Below are 22,305 nucleotides of genomic sequence, written 5' to 3'. Positions count from 1 at the left end.
CCCTAGAGGTTTGGGATGGTTGCTCTAAAATATTAGTTGCATGAAAAGCACCTAAGGTTCTTGATAAAATTCTATTTTTTAATTTGAGGGCCTGTGAATTGATATTTTAACAAGCACTATCATGTGATCCTGATACAAGTGCAGAGAGGTTCTACCTGGAGAAACCCAGCCTTAGGAAGCGCTGGGCCTGCTTGCATTTCTTAGCTGGTGTTCCTGCTCCCTCTGGTGGTGGAACGTGGAATGGTATGTTTCAGATTCTCATTTTCACTGATTGGTAGATAGAGCCCCACAATTAATCTGTGGGTTATCCAGTCCTTAGCCATGCTGTAAACCTCCAGATGCAAGCGCTGCATTAACATTCATCTCCCTATATACAAAAGAGACAGGAGAAGACCATGTAACGTGTAAAATTTCACAGTTTAGAAATGCTGCGACCAAGACAATGCTTTTACAATTTTTTGTTTGGAGAATTCTGAAGGAATCTGAAGTAGAAGAGCACTGAAGAGGCATTTGGTGGCAGCATTTTCATGGGCCAAGTGTTCATCCTTCGCTTGGGTTCTTCCTCTGTGAATCTTTCAGGAGTCAGACTCAAGGTTTGTGATAATCATTTGAATTTTTCATTTGCCAGAATTTTTTTTTTCTTTGCTAATGAGAAGGATATAATGGTATGCAGAGTAAAGAGTTAGGGGCAGGCATGTCTTCTTCTTTTCCTTCTTTCCCTCCTGACTTCTGTCAGTCATTCAACAGACATTTATCACAGCCACTCGAGGGAGATTTTGCAGGTGATATGGTGATAACGGGGACACTGTTTCTCTGAATAAGGAGAGAAATGCCGCCCACCAAGACCTGTGATGGAAGCTTCATGCCCTAAGTGCAGGCAGCTCAGCAGCGCTCAGAGGAAGGAGGGAGTAATCAAAAGGATGGGAGGAAGGAAGCTGCTGGGGAGCTCCTAACGGAGAAGACGGCATCTGAGCTGGAAACCCCTGAGAACAGCCGCTCTGAGGAGCTTTGTGCAGCATAGCTGCTGACTTGTGTGCTGTACGCTTGTTTGTTCTAGTTGTGGTCACTGTGCTCATTCATTCAGTGCTGATTATGCGTCAGGCAGTGTGCTGAGTGTGGGCACATAAAGTAAAGACGGACTGTGACCGGGCAGACTCCCCGCCCCCCTCCATGTCCATGTCCTCTGCCAGCCTTTTGTCTGCAGAAAAACTTTAAAGAATAAATTTAATCAGAGAAGTGAGACAATGCAGAAAGAAAGGAAAACTGTCAAGCAAGACAAAATAATAGTAGTATAGCCATCATAACAAAGTCAAGGACATTTAGTTCCTCCTTAAGGGCTATAGATAATATTCTGGACCGTGTCCTTTGAGATGTTTTGCAGATCCTGAAACCCCCACCAGTTGGAAGAAGTTAACTGTCTGCTGCCCACCAGCACGCAGACCCCAGACAGGTTGGAACCAGAAGGTTGATGATGTTGACTCCCGATGACCTCACCACCAGCCAATCAGCAGAATATCCATGAGCTGATCACACACCCCACAAACCGCCTCCCTCACCCTGTCTTTAAAACCTTTCCCTGAAAGCCTTCGGGGGGCTTGGCCCTTGTAAGCATGAGCTGCCCTGTTCTCCTTGCTTGGTGCCTGCGGTAAACACTGCACTTTCCTTCACGACAACCTGGGGTCAGTAGATGGGTGAGCGCACCTGTGTTTGGTTCAGTAACAGGATGCCTTGGTCTCTGTCTACCTAGGACTCCTGTTCTAGTAGGAGAGGCAGACAGGAAACAACTGTCTACAAAATAGGTACATGAACTGTAAATTGAGGGAAAGGCTTTGAAGGAAATAAAGAAGAAGCTGACGTAGAGAATAATGTGGATGGGGGGGATGAGACCTGTTTTGTGGAGATGAGTGGAGAAGGCCTCCGGGAGACACTATAAGCTATGATGCTGTGAGTCCTGTGCTCAGTGCCACTGAGTCCATGTCTTCAGCACGTCAGTCCTCCCAGCTCTGTTAGGGAACCACCATTGTTATACCCATTTGAATGGTGGGGAGACTGAGGCACAGAGACACGAAGTTGCTTGATGTTTAGTTTGTAAGTGGTGGAAACCAGATCCAAACCTACGTTTCAGGCCCGGAGCCTGCTCTCCTCACCCCTCTGACAGGTGCCTCCCGCCAAGGTTGGGGGAAGAGCACACCTGGAGGCTCGGAGGCAGGAGAGCGCTCACGCCATAAAGCAGCCCTCGTCCTCCGGGGGTGGGGGAGGCTGCACGCCACTCTTGCCTTGGGGTGTGGGCTCTGTTCAGGCACATGTGAATATAGAAACAGGCACTGAGCAAGTTGGAGAGGACAGAATACGTTAGTTCCCCTAGCATGATAGAACCACGGATGGGAAAGGTCGTTTTCTGGTGTAACACGTTGATTTCACAGTTGAGGACCCTGAGCCCAGAGGAGAAAAGTGATTAATTGCTTAACTAGTTAGTTGGTGACTTGGGAGTAAAATATTCGTGGGAAGTAATCCCACACATGCATCACTGGTTTCTATTCAACACAGACAAATTTGGCTTATAAGTTGCTTTCCCACCAGTTGTAGGGCACTGGAGAACATGGTTCCAGGCCCAGCACTTTCTTAATTTCTTTAACATCCTTTAATTTGGGATGGTTCTTTTTGAGGGCAACCATTCTCAATTCATGACACATTCTGAAAAGAGGAAGGGACCAGTCGATAAGCTCACTTCTCGTGTGACTTGCTCCCTTCTCTGTCTTCCCATTTGTTGGTAGGAATTACAATTCCCCGATGATAAGAGGTGGCCTGGTGTGAACAGGGCTCGGGGGCCCAGGGCTGCTGCATGCCTTGCATGAGGCACAGGCTCGAGCAGCAGACAGGAGGAGGCTGTCCCAGGAGAGCATCTTCCTCACCCACAGCCAGAGCGCCCAAGGAATCTCTCAAGCATTGTCGAAGAAGTTAAGCAAGCCCTACAGGGTGAGGGTAAATCTTACCACGGCCCTTCTGTCCAGTGAAAAATATCAAGTTGTCTCGCACTGCGGAGTGGTTGTTCTCCAGCTGAAACTTCAGGTGGAACTCGTAATCAAAGCTGATATCTGGAATGCGTGAATAGGCCAGGAAGGAGGTGTAGCCAAAGGTGTCCATCCCGCCGAGCCTGGGCCGAGTGATGCGAACGGCTGAGGGAAAGCCCAAAGCAAACTGTGAGGACAAACCTGTGCGTGGACTTGTAAGGGGAGGCTGCGCCCTGCTGACGCATCTCGCCACACAGTCTGTTTATGGTCACGTCAGTTATACGCACGTGGGCTTCAGAAACTCAGAGACACAATAGGGAATTCAAATCAGAACAGAGGAGGTGTGGTGTTTTGAGATCCCGTGTATCACTTACATACCCTTTTGGCATGAAGAATTTACTTAAAAAGCAAAGTCCTGTATTTTGGAGATTACTTTTAGAAATAGAAAAGATCACAGGCAGTCAAAGTATTTGCCTAGGTGCTTTGTAACCATAATTTGGCATCCAACTGCCGGATATGACTTAGAGAGGGACTCACAGCTTGGAACAAACTGAGCTTCTCTAACCCTTCACTTTTCTAAGAGTCAAAGCCGTCAGTCAGGGGTAGGAAGGCCAAGAAGTGGGAAGGAAATGGGTCAGTTTCCATCACCATGTTGCGAATGACCACACCTTTTCTTGAAGTAAAATTCATTGTCTAAAAGAAATGTTCTTCTTTATTTTGTTCAGACGTGTTAGATAGTGAAAGCATGGGTTTCAATAGGTCTGAAACCGTAGGGAGATTTAGTAGAAACAGGAAATGGTAAAAACCAGCAGTACAAGGGCCAGTGTGGACAAATAGGATTCAGCTGAGGGGGTGAGAGCCAGCTAGCCTCTCTTTTCATCCTGGCGCTAATCTTGTATTCACATTTCCTCTTTCATTGCTCTGTTTCCTTCATAAATATTCCCAACTGGCTTTTATTTCCTCACTCCGAGAGGAACCACAGGAAGCAGGACAGGGATTTTGACCCCCATCCTGACTGTTGTGAATGGTATCCCCAGATTAAGGGGTGTTCCTAGAGTCCATCTTTATTGGTTCAAGACAGCTCGACAGAGGGAGGGAGAGCGTGTCCTGATTGACTACCTTATCACGCTCCCTTCTTAAGGGATGGTGGCTCTCTCAGGAAGTTGTAAAATGAGAATTTTTACAAGTCTTGAGAAAGAGCCTCACTCTGGTACTAATGCTTAAGACAAAAGAGCTTATTATGTCTGAGGATAATTGTTTATGCCGCAAATAATTCTTCTATCCTGGGAAAAAGAATTCTATGTATCAGAAGCTTTTATTTCTGCTTGTTTCATACAACTATTCAAGTAGGGATTTGTGTGGAATCAACTGAATACTTCCTTTTGATATTTTATTAAAATCTTGTTGGTTTACTCCTTGGGATGTGTGACCTAGAATAAGTATACTTTCTCTCAAAATTCACCAGAATCTGAATTAGGATTTTGAGGCATACCGCCTCTTGTTGATACATTTTAACCTAACGAAGTCTGGTTTCTGTTTCAGAGATAATAAGACTTCCCACTGGGGATTTCAAGTGGTTCTTTAGGTAGGTGGGTGGAAGGAAGTTAAATAAAATTAACTGGAATTGAAACAAAATAAAAATACTGACAGGGTTGGAATCTTGGCATTAAAAACAGTGAAGATAGAGTTCAATTAAATTTAATACTAAAATAGAAGAAAGTCTTTCTTTTTTTATGAATTTATTATTTTATTTTATTATTTATTGGCTGTGTTGGGCCTTCGTTGCTGCATGCGGGCTTTCTCTAGTTGCAGCAAGCGGGGGCTGCTCTTTGTTGTGGTGCACGGGCTTGTCATCTGTGGTGGCTTCTCTTATTGCAAAGCACAGGCACTAGGTGCGTGGGCCACAATAGTTGTGGCATGCGGGCTCAGTAGTTGTGGCGCACGGGCTTAGGTGCTCCACGGCATGTGGGATCTTCCTGGACCAGGTCTTGAACCCGTGTCCCCTGCATTGGCAGGCAGATTCTCAACCACTGAGCCACCAGGGAAGTCCTGAGGAATGTCTTCCTTTTCTAACATTTCTTCTGTTAATAACTTACAACTGAGTCTACTAAAAGGTTTAGTACATTTAGGTTAAATCAACAAATACATATGTCTTTCACTATTTGACCCTGAGCTATATACTGGTGACACAAGGGTAGTAAAGCACCATCCTTACCCTCAAGGAACTAGTGTGTGGTCACTTAACTTACTCAACTGAGCTAGACTGAGGCTTGGCTAATGACAGCAATTCACCTGGCAGGTGAGAAGCAAAGATCATTTCAGGTGGAAAGAACAGCTTATTCTAAGACAGGGAAGCCAAACAGCATGTCATACTCAGGGGACCCACAGAGTTTGCAAGTTTAGAATGAAGTGTAAAAAGGAAAGTGGAAGCAAATGAAATGAGATAGGGGTCAAATTATGAAGGGTTTGATATCTTCCTCATAATTTCGGAGTAGTTAAGTAAAGTTCAAAGTTGCCTTTTAGAAATATCACTGTAGTGATGACACGTGAAAGCTGGATTAGACAGAGGGAGCTGGGTGGGGGCAACCTTGGTCGAGAACGATGGTGAGGATTTTGAGGATGTCAGGAATGTCACCATGAGTTCAGCTTGTACCGAATCGTAAAGGTAAGCAAATTTGTGGGTGACCCACTGAAGAAGGTGATGGTGTGATCCTGATATAAACAGCTAATAATAGAAACATGTTGTCAGTACCAGTACTGAAAAGAAGCAGGCTGAACAGTGAAGGCAGCAGGTAGCTATGCCCACAGGGCTGGGTCTGTCAGGTACCTGGAGTCTCTTGGTCTAAAGCCATGCTAACCAATGACAGCTCTACACCACCTGCAGCTGTGATCTCAGACTGCATGTGGTGTAGAGAAAGGCTTGGTATAGAGAACAGAATGTAAACATCTTATTAACAATATTTTATATTCATTAAATATTGGGTTAAATAAAATGTATTGTTAAAATAAATTTCACCTGTTTCTTTTTACTTTTAAAAATGTGCCCACTAGAAGACACACTTACACAGACGGCTCACGTCCTATCTGCTGAACAGCCCTGCAAGGGAGAACCGCTTTTTCCTGGCAGGTAAGTTCTTTCTCTAAACCCTTAGTTGTGACTTACTTTAAGGGGCTTTGTCTTTCAGTAACTTTGAGCCTGTGAAAAGATATGGCCCCTCAGGGGAGCAATAAGAATCAGAAGGGGTCAAATAATGTCTGGGCCACACGCAGAGGACCTTGTGTCCTCACCCACACTGTCTGCCTCCCGCTGGATTAGGCAGGAGAGCACGGCGGGGCGCAGATGAGGAGAAGAGGGCTTTCGTCCTCAGGGATGATCCTTTCCAGTTCTTTCCAGTAAGCCCTTTATGATCTGTAACCAGGCAACCCTGAGTCAATTTGGTTACTCTGTTACACAAATTCCTAGATCAGACTCTGGGACCACCAGTCCTCAACAAATCAGCTGACTGAACAGACTGTAAGGAGAATATTTTAGGGTTATGAAATGCATTTTTTTCTCTTGTAGTCCTAGTTGCATCATGCCTTCTAAATGTGAACTTATGCATTTTTTTCTTCAGTTCTGTTAGAGTGATTGCCATGGATTGGGAGTGAGGAAGAAAAGGATTGAACTAAAAATTAATTGGTTAGTGTGTGGAAGAAGTGAGGGAACATCTCAGACAGGCAAAGACCGCACGTATCTCAACATCTTCTAGGGTTGTTAAAAATCCTAGAAACCTTCATGAAGGGAGAGTGTAATAATCTTTTCTATAACACGTGCTGTGCTGTGGCTTGGTGTAGAATCTGCACAGCATGTCTTATTATGCTTACAGAATACATTTTAGCAAAATTACTACAAAAAGGGTATAGAGTTGTGTCTTCTAGAAAATTTACTAAGGCAAAATTTTCTCATTGCCAATAAAGGCAGAGAAATAACCATTTTGGTTTTAAATGTTACTGTATGTATATTTTTTCTTTTATAAACATTCTGTAGTTAGTCATCTTCATCTAAACTACTGAAGTTTTGTGCATGGAAGTGGACAAGATGAGCTAGTGGGACATGGGAAGAAGACGTCTCTCGAGCTCCGATGGCAGATCCATCCTCCCTTCCTTGCTGCAGTGAGATGCAGGCCGTCAGTGTGACAGAGGTGAGGCTGCTGGAGTCTCAGCTCAGGCTGGATTCTGGATTTCCTCACTTCCTGTGTGAACTTGGGCAAGTTAGCTTCTCTGTTTGAGTTTCTTCATCTGCAAAACGAGGACAATCAGTACCTAACTTCTTGTGAAGGATGAGAGAGGCACATGGCTGCAGGAAATACACCTGAGCTAACCACACATCTCAGGTGGGCAAAGCCTCGCACCAGCTCTGTAATCCTACTGCATTTTCCCAGTCTCTAGGGAGACTAATTTATGCCTCTTCTATCCTCCTCTAACATCTGATATTCATCTCTCTCTCATTAATGATCTTGCTTCTTATTTCACTGGGAAAGATAAGCTCTAAGAACAGAGAAGTACCCATCCTTTCATCACAGAATCTTAATCTTCCCGCCCTCCACCCGCTCATTTGATCTACGTGTTCTGCCTTCCCTCTGGTTACCAGGTCAACTCTACTCTGGTGTTGGATCCACCCACCCTGAGTCAAGGACATCACTCCAGCAAGTCTTTTCTATTTCTCAGGAGACACCAAATTCTTCTTTTCTACGGAATCATCCCCTTCAACATCAGATCTGTTCAAATATCTGCATCTGATGCACTGCTTTTCTCAACCCCACCTTCCTCTCCAACTGCTGCTGTTTCATCATTGTAGTAAGAATTTTCTAAATAGTATCTGTAAGAGTCTTAGAACTTTTTGCCACCCATTCACTCTTGATTTCATTCCAGCTAGGTCATCTTTTCTATCTTTCCTTTGAAACTTCTGTTAGGTAGCCCATGACCACCATCTTTCTAAATTAAACATAAATTCTCTGTTTCTATCTTGTCCTATGTCTCAGAAGCAGTTGACATAGTTGATTATTTCTTTTCTCTTGAAATGCCTCTTCACCTGTGTTCTCCTGGTGTTCTTTCCACCTGAACCTCTCCTCCTTGTCCTCCTGTTGTCTCCATCCACCATCACTCTCTGACTCCTAAGTAATGGTCTCCATCTGTGCCTTCTTCCCAGAGCTCCAGATGCCTACATCCGACTACCTACTAGATATCTGACATACGTTTGTACGTCCAACAAGTATCTCAAACTGGACATACACAAGGCAGAACTCTTTATTCTCATGTTTTAATAACCCAGTCCCTACTAACCAGATGTCTTCCCCAGTCTTCCCTGTCTTTGTTCATTACAAAAACTAATCATCATTCTTAAACTATTTCTCTGTCTGCCACTTCAACCAGTCAATTGGCAAATCTTGTTAACTTCATCTTCGAAATATATCCTGAACCCCACTGCTTCTCACCACCTCCATTAATGCCATCAGAGTTCAATGGATTTTCTCTAGCTTGGACGACTGCATTTCTGTATTTGCTTCTTACCTGTGTCACCTTATAGACTCTTTTCCGTATGGCAGCCAGTGCAACCTTTTAAATATTAGTTGCATATTAAAAGTCCTCCAATGTTTTCACTTGAATTAAAAAAATTCCTTAGCATAGCCTATAGCCCCTACTCTCTGACTTTATCACATAGCCATTTACTCTCGCTCATTCTGTTCCAACCATGCTAACTGCTTTGTGTTTCCCAAACCAAACATGCTCAGAGCTTCTGCTCCTCTAGTTTCCAGTGCCTGAAACATATTATCCCCCGAAGGTGCATGGCCTGCTCCCTCACTTCCTTCAAGACTCTGTTCAAGTGTCCCCTCTTCACAGGGGCTTTCCCCGACCACCTTATTAAACTACCAATCTCCTCCTGTCCCCATCACTCTCTAGTTCCTTAACCTGCTTTGCTTACAGCAGCCTAATTACATTATATGCTATTTATTTATTTACTTTAAAATGTCTCTCTCCCTAGTCAGATTGTAGGTCTCATCAGCACAGAGAGCTTGCCTGTCCCTCATGGACTCCAGGTTGTGTGACAGTGCCTGGCTCAGGTGGGTCCAGAATTCATATTTGGTAAGTGGTTAAATGGATACATATACAGGGCTTAACATAGTGCTGAAAACATAGTGATGTATATACTTATGTGTTATTTTTCTGGTGTTATTATTTATCTGGTATCTTAACTGTTCTGCTCTTAAGTGATGAAGGCAAAAATTGGAGCTATTAGATGAAGCTGACATATAGAATTTCTACACCACCACCAATGCCAATCATTGCTTTTTCTTTTCTTTTCTTTTTTATTTTTCTAGTCTTTTGCTGCTAAAGAATATGATGTTCTGAATTTTCGCAAATTCTTTTAGTATGAGCAAAAATTCAGATAATAAATTGCATACTGATACTGGAAATCAAGGCAAGGGTCCCCAACTTGACAAGTCAGTTCTTTTTCATAACTGCTATATAATTATAACTATAATTTCATAAGTTGTATCTTATAAACATTGTTTTCTGTTTAATATTTGATGATAATGTCTTTTGTATCTTGAAGGCTAAAATACTAGCTAATAAATATTTTCCTTGGGGCAACTGATAGTTTTTGACAAAAATTTTTGGCTTTTACATGACAAAATGTCTGTATGATTCCCTCACAATGTTGTTTAAAATTTTATGATATAGACTTGAGAAAAACTCCTTAAATTTATTAAAGGATACTTGAAAATGAACAGTGTTTTCAGAATAGATTGTTTTGTCTAAATTTATTTTTTGAAATAAAACTCATTGCTCTAATTTTATACAAATACAAAAGACAAAAAAATTGTGGTTGATTCTTACTTGGATTCTATTTTTTATATAGACTGCAGAGTGAACACCAGGCAGCACTGACCTAGTGAAAATCCAATTCAGTTGTTCCTTTTCTGTTGTGTATTTTAATGAAGCAACAGATGGTGGATGGATTTTCCCCTGGAAACTGATGATTTAGAAAGATTCCAGTATGCCAGTTTTGCAAGCATGGTGTTCAGCAACATATAGTACCTTGAAATAGACATTTACCTTTGCCAGGAACATTAGTATACCCTTGGGCAGATGGATATATTTGGAAAAATATAGGACCACTGCTTTCTACTCCAGGTTTCTTATGTAAATTAGGGAATAAAGATCTTCTTTTTGTTCTTAACTTCTTGATAAGGTAGCAATGGATTTAGCTCAATATCCTGCACAAATGAAAACAGGTTATAAAATAATGTACAAGGTCACTGTTGTTGTTTCTATTTCTGTTGTTGAAGAAGCTCCTTGTGGAGTGTGTGCCCACACTGTTCAGCATTATCATTTAGAAATAAAAAAGTGATAACCCAAAAATGTGATTTTCATTTAAAGGGAGTAGAAATAAATCTCTTCTGAGATGTTGATAATAGTAATAGGTGATGGTGGCTTGTACGAAAAACATACACATCTATTCTTTTTCAACCAAGACAAATGAACTCAATTCATGAACAAATAAAGCTGTCTATTCTGATAGACGTATAATATTCAATTCACCCGCAGGTAAAACCATAAAATAAATGTAGTTGGTTGACTGTCAATTCCTGCCTATATTAAATCATTCAAATATTCTATTCTACTAGTCTCACTTCTTCAGCTGATTGTTAGAAAAAGTTAAGAACAAACAGAATTTTACATTGTGGTAAGAAAACTAGTGAAAATATAGAGCATCATAATCCCCACCAGGAAAAGAAATGATAAATGATCAGAATTCAAAGCAGCACATTCCTTTTAGATGCATAATTTTTAGAAATTAGTGCCATCTTCTGGCTTCTCAAAATACTGCTTTAAATCTAAACCAGATTTTAGTAGGATTTTTACAGTACTATGAAATATCAGAAAAGGAAAAAAAGAGAAAGGAGGGATCAAGATGCGGAGTAGAAGGATGAGGTGCTCACCTCCCCCCACAAACACATCAAAGTGCATCTACCTGTGGAAAAATTCTCACAGAAAGCTAACTGGAAACTGACAGAACTCCTATACAACTTAAGCTGCAGGAAAGATCTCTGCCTAATTGAGTAGGATGGGGGAAAAAAAGGAACTGGGTTGGGACCTGTGCTCCTGGGAAAAGAGAAAGTCTGCGGGCGCACCCAAGCCCTGGGAGTGAGCACAGTCTGGGCAGCCCAGCCCTGGGGTCCTGTGCAGAGGAGCCTGTGCCTGCTGGGAAATCCTCTGAGACACACAGAAGGGCTGGGGAAACCTTGACTTTACTCCTGAGGAGTGTGTGTGCTGGGGGCTGCTGCCTCGGCCGCACTTCCCAGTCCAGAGAGGGGCAAATACCCCAGCCCAGCTCACTCCACGCCCCAGCCTGGCACAAGGTCCGGGCTACACAGAGACAGACGGGGGCACCTGGGGAATGATCCAGGTGGGGCAGTGGCAGCTGTTGTCCATGTCAGGTGTGCCAGTGGTTCATCTCCCAGCAAGTACCCCAGGGCTGCCCACGCCACAGGGCAGCTTAGTACTTAATCTGGGGCAGACAGGACTTGGGAGAAGATCTCAGGCAGCAGCACAGCCACTTCAGTTCTTGCAGCAAGGACACCCTGACCCCCAGCCCTAGCCTACCCCACACCATGACCTTGCTCTAGATCTAGGATGAGCACAACAGGGAAAAGGCTGCTTCTGAGTGGAACTGCAGACACCTGCATAAGAGGCACATAGGTTCACTGTGACTGCATGGGCCTCACTTGCTTCAGCCATCACCTCCCTTGGGGACAGAGAACACACTTAAGGGCAATGGATCCTTACTGAATCTGACCCTCAGGGCTTTTACTCCAATAACTAGGGAGCAGCCCCTGACCCAGACAGGGTGGTAACAGGCACAGAGCAGCAAGGAAGCCCTGCTCACATCCTACACAGGCTTTAAATCCCCCAACACAAACCATGCCCCCTATCAAGGAGATAACATCCAGCACACCCTGAGGAAAGATGTAGTTGGCTTCTGTACCCAAACCAACCCTCCCACCAAAACTACTGGAAATACACAAGGATGCTACCACATAAAAACAACCTTTCAAGACCACAATACATAAGTGTTTCTTCTAAATTCATAGAGACAGAGAAAGTTAAGTAAAATAAAAAGGCAGAGGAACTATTGTCAATTAAAAGAGCAGGATAACTCCACCCTCCCCCCCCCCACCAAAAGAACAAATAATGAAACAGAATTTACTGGTTTAACAGACCCAGAGTTCAAAGAGATGGTAATAAAAATGTTAACTGAATTAAGAAACATTATCAATATAAACACAGATAACTGTAACAAGGGACTAGAAGTTATACAGATGAATCAACCAAAAATAGATAATTCAATTTCTGAGATAAAAAGCAATCTATACAGGGAATTATATTCAACATGTTGTAATAATTGAAAAAGAATATATTGTTATATCTATATCTCTCTATATATAACTGAAACACTTTGCTGTACAGCTGAAACTAACACAACACTGTAAATCAACTACACTTCAAGAAAAAAAAAAAGAAAAAGAAAGCAATCTAGAAGCAATATATAGTCAATTAAATGAGATAGATGAATGAATAAGTGATCTGGAAGATAAAATAATGGAAATCACCCTATCAGAAAAGCAGGCAGAAAAAACAAATGAAAAATGAAAGCAACATATAGGATCTACTGGAGAATATAAAATAAGCCACCTTATGCATGGTATGGGTTCTAGAAGAATAAGAAAGAGAGAAGATCAAAAGTGTATTTGAAGAAATTATGGCTGAAAACTTCCCAAACCTAAAGAAGGAAACATATTCAGATACAGAAGGAGCAGAAGGTCCCAAACAAGAGGAATCCAAACAGACCTACACCAAGACATATCATAACTAAAATGGCAAACGTTAAAGATAAAGAGAGGATTCTAAAGGCAGAAAGAGAAAGACAAAGAGTTAATTGCAAAAGAATCCCCATAAGCTTTCAGCTGATTTCTCTGCAGAAACTTTGCAGCCAGAAGGGAGTGGCATTATATATTTCAAGTCCTGAAAGGGAAAATCTGCTACCTAGGATACTCTACCCAGAAAGATTATCATTTAGAATAAAAGGAGAGATAGAATTTCTCAGACAAGCAAAAACCAAATGAATTCCGCTATGCTAAACCTATCTTAAAAGAAATATTGAAGGATCTTCTCTAAGTATAAAAAAAGCAAGAATCTATAGGAAAGGAAAAAATCACAGAGGAAAGGCAAATATATAATTAGTATTGAAGATCACTTAAATAAGCAAGTACATACACTAAAAAAAGAATAAAAGAATTGTAAAAGGAATCATAACTACAAAAAACAGTAAAAGGATAAGTATGAAGATGTAAAATAAGACGACAAAATCATGAAATGTGGGAGAGGAGAGTAAAAAAGGTAGAGCTTTTAGAATATATTTGAACTTGAATGACTATCCGTTTAAAGCAAGTAAACATAGTTATGGGTCAACATAAATGAACTCCATGGTAACCACAAATTAAAAACATACAATAGATTCACAAAAGCCAAAAAGAAAGAGACTCAAGAATACTACAACAGAAAGTCATCAAATCTCAAAAGGAAAAATGAAAAGAAGAAATGAACAAAAACTACAAAAATGACTGGAAAACAAGAATTAAAATGGCAATGCGTACATACCTATCAAAAATTACTTTAACTGTCAAAGGACTAAATGCTCTAATCAAAAGACATAGCATAGCTCATAGAATAAAGAAACCAAGAACCTACAATATGCTGCATTCAAGAGACTCACTTCAGAGCAAAAGACACATATAGACAGAAAGTGAAGGGATAGGAAAAGGTATTGCATGGGAAAGGTATTTCATAAGCAAGTGAGGTAGCAATACTCATGTCAGACAAAATAGACTTTAAAACAAAGGATGTAAAGAAGGACATTATGTAATGATAAAGGGATCAAAACAAAAGAGGATATTACACTCATTAACACATACACACCCAATATAGGAGCACCTAAGTGTATAAGGCAAATACTAGCAGACATAAAGGGAGAAACTGACAATAATACAATAATAGGAGGGGATTTTAACATCCCATTGACATCAATGGACAAATCATCCAGACAGAAAATCAAAAGGCAACAGAGATTCTAAATGACACAATAGATCACTTAGACTTAATTGATATATACAGGACACTACATCCAAAAAAAGCAGAATACATATTCTTTTCAAGTGTGCATGGAATGTTCTCTAGGATAGACCACATTCCAAGTCATAAAACAAGCCTCAATAAACTTGAGGACAGAAATTATATCAAGCATCTTTTCTGATCACAATGGTATAAAACTAAAAATCAATTACAGGAAGAAAAATGGGGAAAGAACAAAACACATGGAGACTAAACAACATGCTACTAAAAAACAATGGGTCACTGATGAAATCAAAGAAGAAATTAGAAAATGACACAAATGAGGATGAAAACACAACTTTACAAAATCTATGGGATGGGATGCACCAAAAGCAGTTCCAAACAGGAAACTGACAGTGATGCAGGCCTTCCCGAGGAACCGAGAAAGGTATCAAGTAAACAAGCTGACCCACCACCTAACAGAACTAGACAAAGAAGAACAAACAAGCCCAGAGTCAGCAAAAGGAAGGAAGCAATAAAGATCAGAGAGGAAAATTAAAAAACAGAGATCAAAACAACAAACAAAAAAGCACAATAGAAACAATCAATAAAAACAAGAGCTGTTTTTCTGAAAAGATAAACAAAATTGAGACACCTCTAGCCAGGCTCAACCAGAAGAAAAGAGAGAGGACCCAAATAAACAACATAAGAATTGAAAGAGTGTGAGTAAACAACTGACACCACAGAAATATAAAAAATCATAAGAGAATACTGTGAACACTTAATGTCAACAAATCGCACAATTTAGATGAAATGGACAAATTTTTAGAGACATACAGCCTGCCAAGACTAAGCAAAGAATAAACAGATAATTTGAATAGATTGATCACTAGAAGTGAAATAGAATCTGTAATAAAAAAACTCCCTGAAAACAGAAGTCCAGGACTGAATGTCTTCACCATCTCCAGTGAAGAATTCCCATTCTACCAAACATGCAGATAACAACTTATACCTATTCTCAAACTATTCCAAAAGACTGAAGAGGAGGAAACACTTCCAAATTTACTCAATAAGGTCACCATCACCCTGAAACCAAAACCAGACAAAGAAACTACAAAAGGAAGAAAATTACAGGTCCATATCTGATGAGTAAATGCAAAAACCCTCAACAAAACACTAGCAAACAGAATCCAACAATACCCAAAAAGTATCATACACCATGATTAAGTGTGATTTACCCCAGTAAGAATGGCTCACTATTCACAAATCAGTCAATGTGATACATCACATTAAAAAAATGATAAAAATCATATAATTATCTCAGTAGATACATAGAAAGCATTTGATAAAATTCAACATCTATTTATGATAAAAACTCTCAAAGTTGGTATAGAGGGGACATATCTCAGCATAATAAAGGCCATTTACAACACACCCACAGCCAACATGGTACTCAATGGTGAAAAGCTGAAAGCCTTCCTGCTAAAATCTGGAACAAGGCAAGGATGCCCACTCTTACCACTTCTATCAACATAGTATTGGAAGCCCTAGCTACAGCAATCAGACAAGAAAAAGAAATAAAAGGTATCCCAATTGAAAGAAAAGAGGTAAAATTGTCATATGCAGATGACATGGTACTATATATAGTAAACCCTAAAACTTCACACAAAAACTACTAGAACTGATAAACAAATTTAGCAAGGTAGCAGGATACAAGATTAACATGCAGAAATCTGTTGCATTTCTTTACACTAACAATGAAATATCAGAAAGGGAAAGCAAAAAAGCCAATCCCTTTTAAAACTGCATTAAAACATACTTAGGAATAAACCTGACCAACCTATATGCTGAGAACCATTAAATGTTGATAAAGGAAACTGAAGATGATTCAAAGAAATGGAAAGATATCCCAGGCTCTTAGATTGAAGTATTAATATTCTTAAAATGGCCATCCTATTGAAAGTAATCTACAGATTTAATGTGACACCTATCAACTTATCCATGACATTTTTCATGGAACTAGAACAAATAATCCTAAAATGTATATGGAAACATAAAAGACCCAGAATTGTCAAAACAATCCAGAGGAAAAAGAACAAGCTGGAGGCATAACCCTCCCAGACTTCAGACAATACTACAAAGCTACAGTAATCAGAGTAGCATGGTATTGGCACAAAAACAGACAGATGGACCACTAGAACACAATAGAGATCCCAGAAACAAACCCACACACCTACAGTCAACTAATCTTTAACAAAGGAGGAAAGAATATACAACGCAGAAAAGACAGCCTCTTCAACAAGAGGTTTTGGGAAAGGTGGACAGCCTCATGTAAATCAGTGAAGTTAGAACACTCCCTTACATCACACAAAAAAGTAAACTCAAAATGGCTAAAAGACTTAAATATAAGACATGATACCATACAACTCCTAGAAGAGGACATAGTCAAAACATTCCCTGACATACATCGTAGCAATGTTTTCTTAGGTCAGTCTCCCAAGGCAATAGAAATGAACACAAAAATAAACAAATGGGATGTAATTAAACATAAACTTTTGCACAGCAAAGGAAACCATAAACAAAACAAAAAGACGATCTATGGACTGGGAGAAAATATTTGCAAATATGGACTGACAAGAGCTTAATTTCCAAAATACACAAACAGCTCATATAAATAAATAACAAAAAAACAAACAACCCAATGAAAAAATGGGCAGAGGAGCTAAACAGACATTTCTCCAAAGAAGATATACAGATGGCCAAAAGGCACATGAAAAGATGCTCGATATCACTAATTATTAGAGAAATGCAAATCAAAACTGCAATGAGGTATCACCTCACACCAGTCAAGATGGCCATCATCAAAAACTAATAAATACTGGAGAGGCTGTGGAGAAGAGAGCCCTTCTACACTGTTGGTGGGACAGTAAATTGGAGCAGCCACCATGGAGAACAGTATTGAGGTTCCTTAACAAACTAAAAATAGAACAATCATATGATCCAGCAATCCTACTCCCAGGCATATACCCTGAGAAAACTCTAATTTGAAAAGACACATGCACCCCTATGTCCATAGCAGCACTATTTACAATAGCCAAGACAGGGAAGCAACCGAAGTGTCCACCAACAGATGAATGGATAAAGAGATGTGGTATATATATATATATATATATATATATATAAAATGGAGTATTAACCATAAAAAAGAATGAAACTGCCATTTGCAGCAACATAAATGGACCTAGAGAATATTACACTTAGTAAAATGTCAGACAAAGACAAATGCTATATGATATCATTTACATGTGGAATCTAAAAAATAATACAAATGAATCCATGCACAAGACAGAAACAGACTTATAGACACAGAAAAAATACTTACAGTTACCAAAGGGGAGAGGGCAGGAAGGACAAATTAGGAGTATGGTATTAACAGATAGAAACTAATATACATAAAATAGACAAGCAACAAGGATTTACTGTATAGAACAGAGAATTATTACCCAATATCTTATAATAAGCTATAACAATACGATCTGTAATTAAAAAAAAAAAACAACCCGAAATGGAATCACTATGCTGTACACTTAAAACTAACACAATATTATAAATCAACTACACTTTAAAAATACGAGAAAAGAAATCCCTGAAACATATGGATTCACATTGTAATATCTATGTTACAGTTTCTGGCACAACTTTGAGAATGATAACATTTTTACATATCTGTATAACTCACATTACATAAACTGTGAGATTTATACTGGGTTCAGTAATCTTTGTGATAAATTAAACTTCCCAGACATTACACACGTTGAATATTCCAGAACTTATGTGTTTTGAACACTTTTCTCATTCCTAACTAATGTTTCCTTATGCCAGTGGACTTGTAGTTAAGAAATTAAGATCAATAAAAGCTCTTAAAAAAAAACCCCAATAGATAACTAGATAAAAAAAAACTCAAGGCTAAATTTTTTCAATAATAATTTCCATTGCTGATGAAGACACTGAAAAAGGAGCTTATTTGGACATTGATGTGACTCTTTCATAGGTAAATCTCCTTTAAAAACATTTTTAGTAATTCCATTTTGGTTTTTGGAAATCTATCCCTAAAAATATTTAAATCGAAAAACAGCTTTGCTCAAAGGTGTTCACTGCATTATCCATAGTCAAGAATAAAAAATGTTCAACATCAAAAAAAAAAAAAAAGAAATAAAGAAACATCAAGGTTGGAATGGGTCATCATTCGAGTTCAGGGGAAAATGCTTTTTTTTTAGCTTTTTAATCTATTATTTTTTAAGCCATGGGTCTATAAATGTACTTTTCTATACAAAGTAACAAAACCAATAACAATTATAATACCTACTATGTTCCACTTGCCAGGTGCTCTGTCTAAATTATTTTGTTTCTCAGAATAACCCTATGAGATGTTATTCCCAGATTTTTACCTTACGGAGGAATAAACTGAGGCTCAGAGAGGTGAAGTCACAGAGCTAAAAAATGGTGGAGTCAGGATTTGAACCCAGGCTCATTTGACTTCAAAGCTTGTGCGCTTTCTAATAATGGCTGGGATATTCATGGCAATCACTGCTGAAAAGTGATTGGTAGATATTTCTTATTATTAAAGTTTGTAGTCCTCACAAATTGATTTCACACAGTTTTATTCTATTTTCCCCCCCAAGTCATGGGCCATGGACTCATGAAAACTGATAGAACTCTTATATTTCTTCTTCCATATTCCCTTAAGAGAAATCTAAATATAATACATAGTCATTGTTTTGCACTGCCAAGCACTTAATTGGTTTTTAATATACACCAGAGACTTAATTAACAAATAGGTTTTAGTAGGACCTTAATTGTTTTACAATACGCAGAGAATATGAATGAAAAATAGTGGTTAAAAAGATCAGTACATCTTTAAAGGTTTCTAAGTGTTTCAATGTTTGAAGACACACATATACATATAATTCCAGATAATTAACTATAATTTTCATATTTGATTTTGGTATTGTGTAAAAACAGTTTAGGAAAAGCAAAAATCTTAAGGGCCCAAAATAATAAGGCTGACTTATCAAAGAGCACCATGTACTATCACTGTGAGTGAGAGAAAAGAAAACATTTGTTACTAGTACCATCTGTTTAGGACATCTGTGGCTTAGCTGCTGAAGCGCTGGGAGGCAGCAGCAGACGCTGAGGTACACCGACATGTTCAGGGGCCACAGCATACGATGCTTCAGACACACGTAGTAAAGGAAAGATTTTATATTAAGAAATGCACCAGGAGAGATTATTCTAAGTCATATTATAGAGAAAACAAAGAAAAATGATCAGTAATAAACTATGAGGTTTAAAGTTCATATTTGAGGGACTTCCCTGGGGGCACAGCAGTTAAGAATCCACCTGCCAATGCAGGGGACATGGGTTCGATCCCTGGTTGAAGATCCAGAGGGAAGATCCCACATACCTCAGAGCAACTAAGCCTGTGCACCACAACTACTGAGCCTGTGCTCTAGAGCCCACGAGCCACAACTATTGAACCTATGTGCCTCAACTACTGAATCCCGTGCTCTGCAATGAGAGAAGCCACTGCAGTGAGAGGCCTGTGCACTTCAAGGAACAGTAGCCCCCACTCCCTGCAACTAGAGGAAACCCACTCACAGCAACAAAGACCCAATGCAGCCAAAAATAAATAAACAAATAAACAAACAAATAAATATTATTAGTTAAAAAAATAAAATTCATATTTGAGTATTGTTTAGATTGGCAAAGATCCGGTTATACACAACAGCCCCGAGACTTCAAGTACTAATAGTGAGCAAATGCCTACTTCAAACTACAATGTTATATAATGAAATGCAAAAAGTTACTACATGATGAAGCATTCTAGATACAGTATGCAAACAACCATCAGAAAATATAATGAAGTAAAATATTTTACTTTCTGTAGTTTGAAATATCTGGAACAAAACTATTAGGTTTCTCGACTGTGGGCAGTAACAGTCAACCCTGGTCATCTTAAGCAGGAAAGGAATTTGGGGGCAGGTGACAGACTAAGTAACCTGGAGGGGTGTGGGGATGGGGTGGGGGGTGGGGAGAGGCAGAAACCAAGGAACCCAGCCAGGCTCACAGTGGGGCAGCGTGGGAAACAGGACAGGCCACCCAGCGACGGGCTACAGCTGAGCTGCTGACAGCAGCTGGTCCTGAGGCTGATAGGACAGAGGGGAACGAGGTACCGGACCTCCTGGCCAGAGCCCTCTGTGCGGGCAGGCCTGCTGCTCAGGACGCGGGGACGGGCCAACAGCACAGGTAGCTGCTGGGGGGTGTCACCCGAAGCAGGGGTGCGGGCAGGAGCACCTCCCTTCCTCCAGTCTCCAGATAGGGCCTCCCTTGGCAGGCGAGGGTGGAGTTCGCACAAGTTAGAGCCAGGGATCCCAAGCAAGGAGGCAGGTGACAGGCACAGCCTGCCACCACTGGGGCTGTCATGCCTATGCCCTGAACTGGTCAGAGGGCCGCTACTGATGTTGTGACTTTCCTCCTTAAATGGTCTCTCCTGCCACGTAGGCGAAACAAATTTAAATTCTCTACCCACCCTGCCGCTGGTGCGCTTCTACACTCGGGGGGTGGGGGGGCCTTCATTCCTGAGAGTCCTGGCCAAGGCGGCCCGCTGCCCCGGCTTCAGGCGGCCTCTGTGAACGCTTACCACTGGGTGTGTGTGTGTGTGTGCGCGCGCGCGTGTGTGTGTGTGTGTGTGTGCCCCACCCTTCCCTTTAGCAGCCGAGGGAAGCCGGTGGGAACTTTCCTCAGAATAATGTTTCTAAAGTCATGAACTAAAATGTATAGAATTATAAAAGAAACCAACTTTTTTGAAATACAACTTGAAAATATAACACATTTGTAATAAAATAAAATTATGCTCCTTTCATAATGCATTTAAATAGCAAGATCTAGCAGCAGGTAGAATAAACTACAGCAATTTCATGTTTTGAGGAGCTCAAAAATGTGTTAATACAGTGTATAGCGTAACATGACATCAGAGGGACCTGATTTTCCGTTGGTGATAAAATCACAGGTACTGATGGTGCTGGTAGTTTGTTGCTGACGTTCATCATTGAGGATGTGATACATTTCTGTGGGGGGCTGTAAAAGGATGTAATGTTTTTTCTTATCCACGTTCCCGGCTCCTTTGACATAGAGGATTGCCTGAGTGTTGCCAGCCGCCTTCCTCTCCTGCGGGCTGTGGCCCCCCGCCGCCTGCAGTGTGCACGCGGCCCTCCCCGTCTCAGGGGGCCCTGCCTTGTCCTGCTCTGTCTATCGTTTAATTTGCACCTTCCCCCGTGGATAGAATTTTTTAAAAATGCTGTTTGGACCCAGTTTTGAGGCCTGGTTAGAGGCTGGTCAATTCCTTTCTTGAACAGCAGAGTCCATACCCACAAATATCAATATTCCCTGTGTTGGGGTCCAGACCATGACAAACTGCTCTGACAGTCAGGGCCCCACTCCCAGACAGTAGGGGCAGGCCCTCTGCCCCTGAGCCCACAAGTCACTCCATTAGCCAATCTACAGGGACCCCTCGAGACCTAGCTGGCCCCCTCCCCGCCTCCACCACACTTGAGCGGCCCCCTGCAGCTTGGCTGGTGGGCACCCTGTCCCTGGAACAGCCCACGTGGGGTTCCTCACAGCAGCCTTCTCTTGTTCGGGGCTGTGAGCAACCAGCAGTTATGTTTCTCATCTGTCTGGGTGTGTTGTCCCGCCATCAAAACCATCTTTAAATCTTAGAAAACACCCCAGTTCCCTCCCTGGCCCTTCCTTTCCCCTTTTCCTTCTCTACTCTTCTGTTTCTTCGTTTGTACGCCTTGTCCAGGGAGCTCATTATCTTCTAACAAGTCATTAGAATGTCTCCCTGACCTTGGAATGAAAGGTCCACGAAGGCAGAAGTTCACCAGTTTTATTTTCTGCTTTATCCCAGCAGCTGTGGTCACTCTGTGCAAACTCCTTTGGTTGAAGGCAGCGCCCTTTGTACCTGCCGGTGTACTTACACGAAGAGCCTGAGATGGGAGGTGGCTGTTGTTTCCATTCAATGGGCTCATTGCTGGGTCTTTTGGTAACAGCTTTTCTCTTTGGATGGGAAGCGCTTCTGAAC

The 22,305-nt window shown here is 40.9% G+C and overlaps 1 protein-coding gene across 1 annotated transcript in view; it reads right to left on the bottom strand.

Annotated features, from left to right (window-relative positions):
- EYS (eyes shut homolog) overlaps positions 1-22,305 on the bottom strand; it is a 1,676,468-nt gene that overhangs the window by 97,960 nt on the left and 1,556,203 nt on the right. The window contains exon 37 of the mRNA XM_057737776.1: positions 2,994-3,176. Coding sequence (XP_057593759.1) covers positions 2,994-3,176 — 183 coding nt within the window. The remainder of the gene's footprint in view (positions 1-2,993; positions 3,177-22,305) is intronic.

Source organism: Hippopotamus amphibius, chromosome 6 (assembly GCF_030028045.1).
Source record: "Hippopotamus amphibius kiboko isolate mHipAmp2 chromosome 6, mHipAmp2.hap2, whole genome shotgun sequence".
Lineage (NCBI taxonomy): Eukaryota > Metazoa > Chordata > Mammalia > Artiodactyla > Hippopotamidae > Hippopotamus > Hippopotamus amphibius.
The sequence above is the reverse complement of the archived record's forward strand: the minus strand, read 5'-3'. Positions and strand labels throughout refer to the sequence as shown.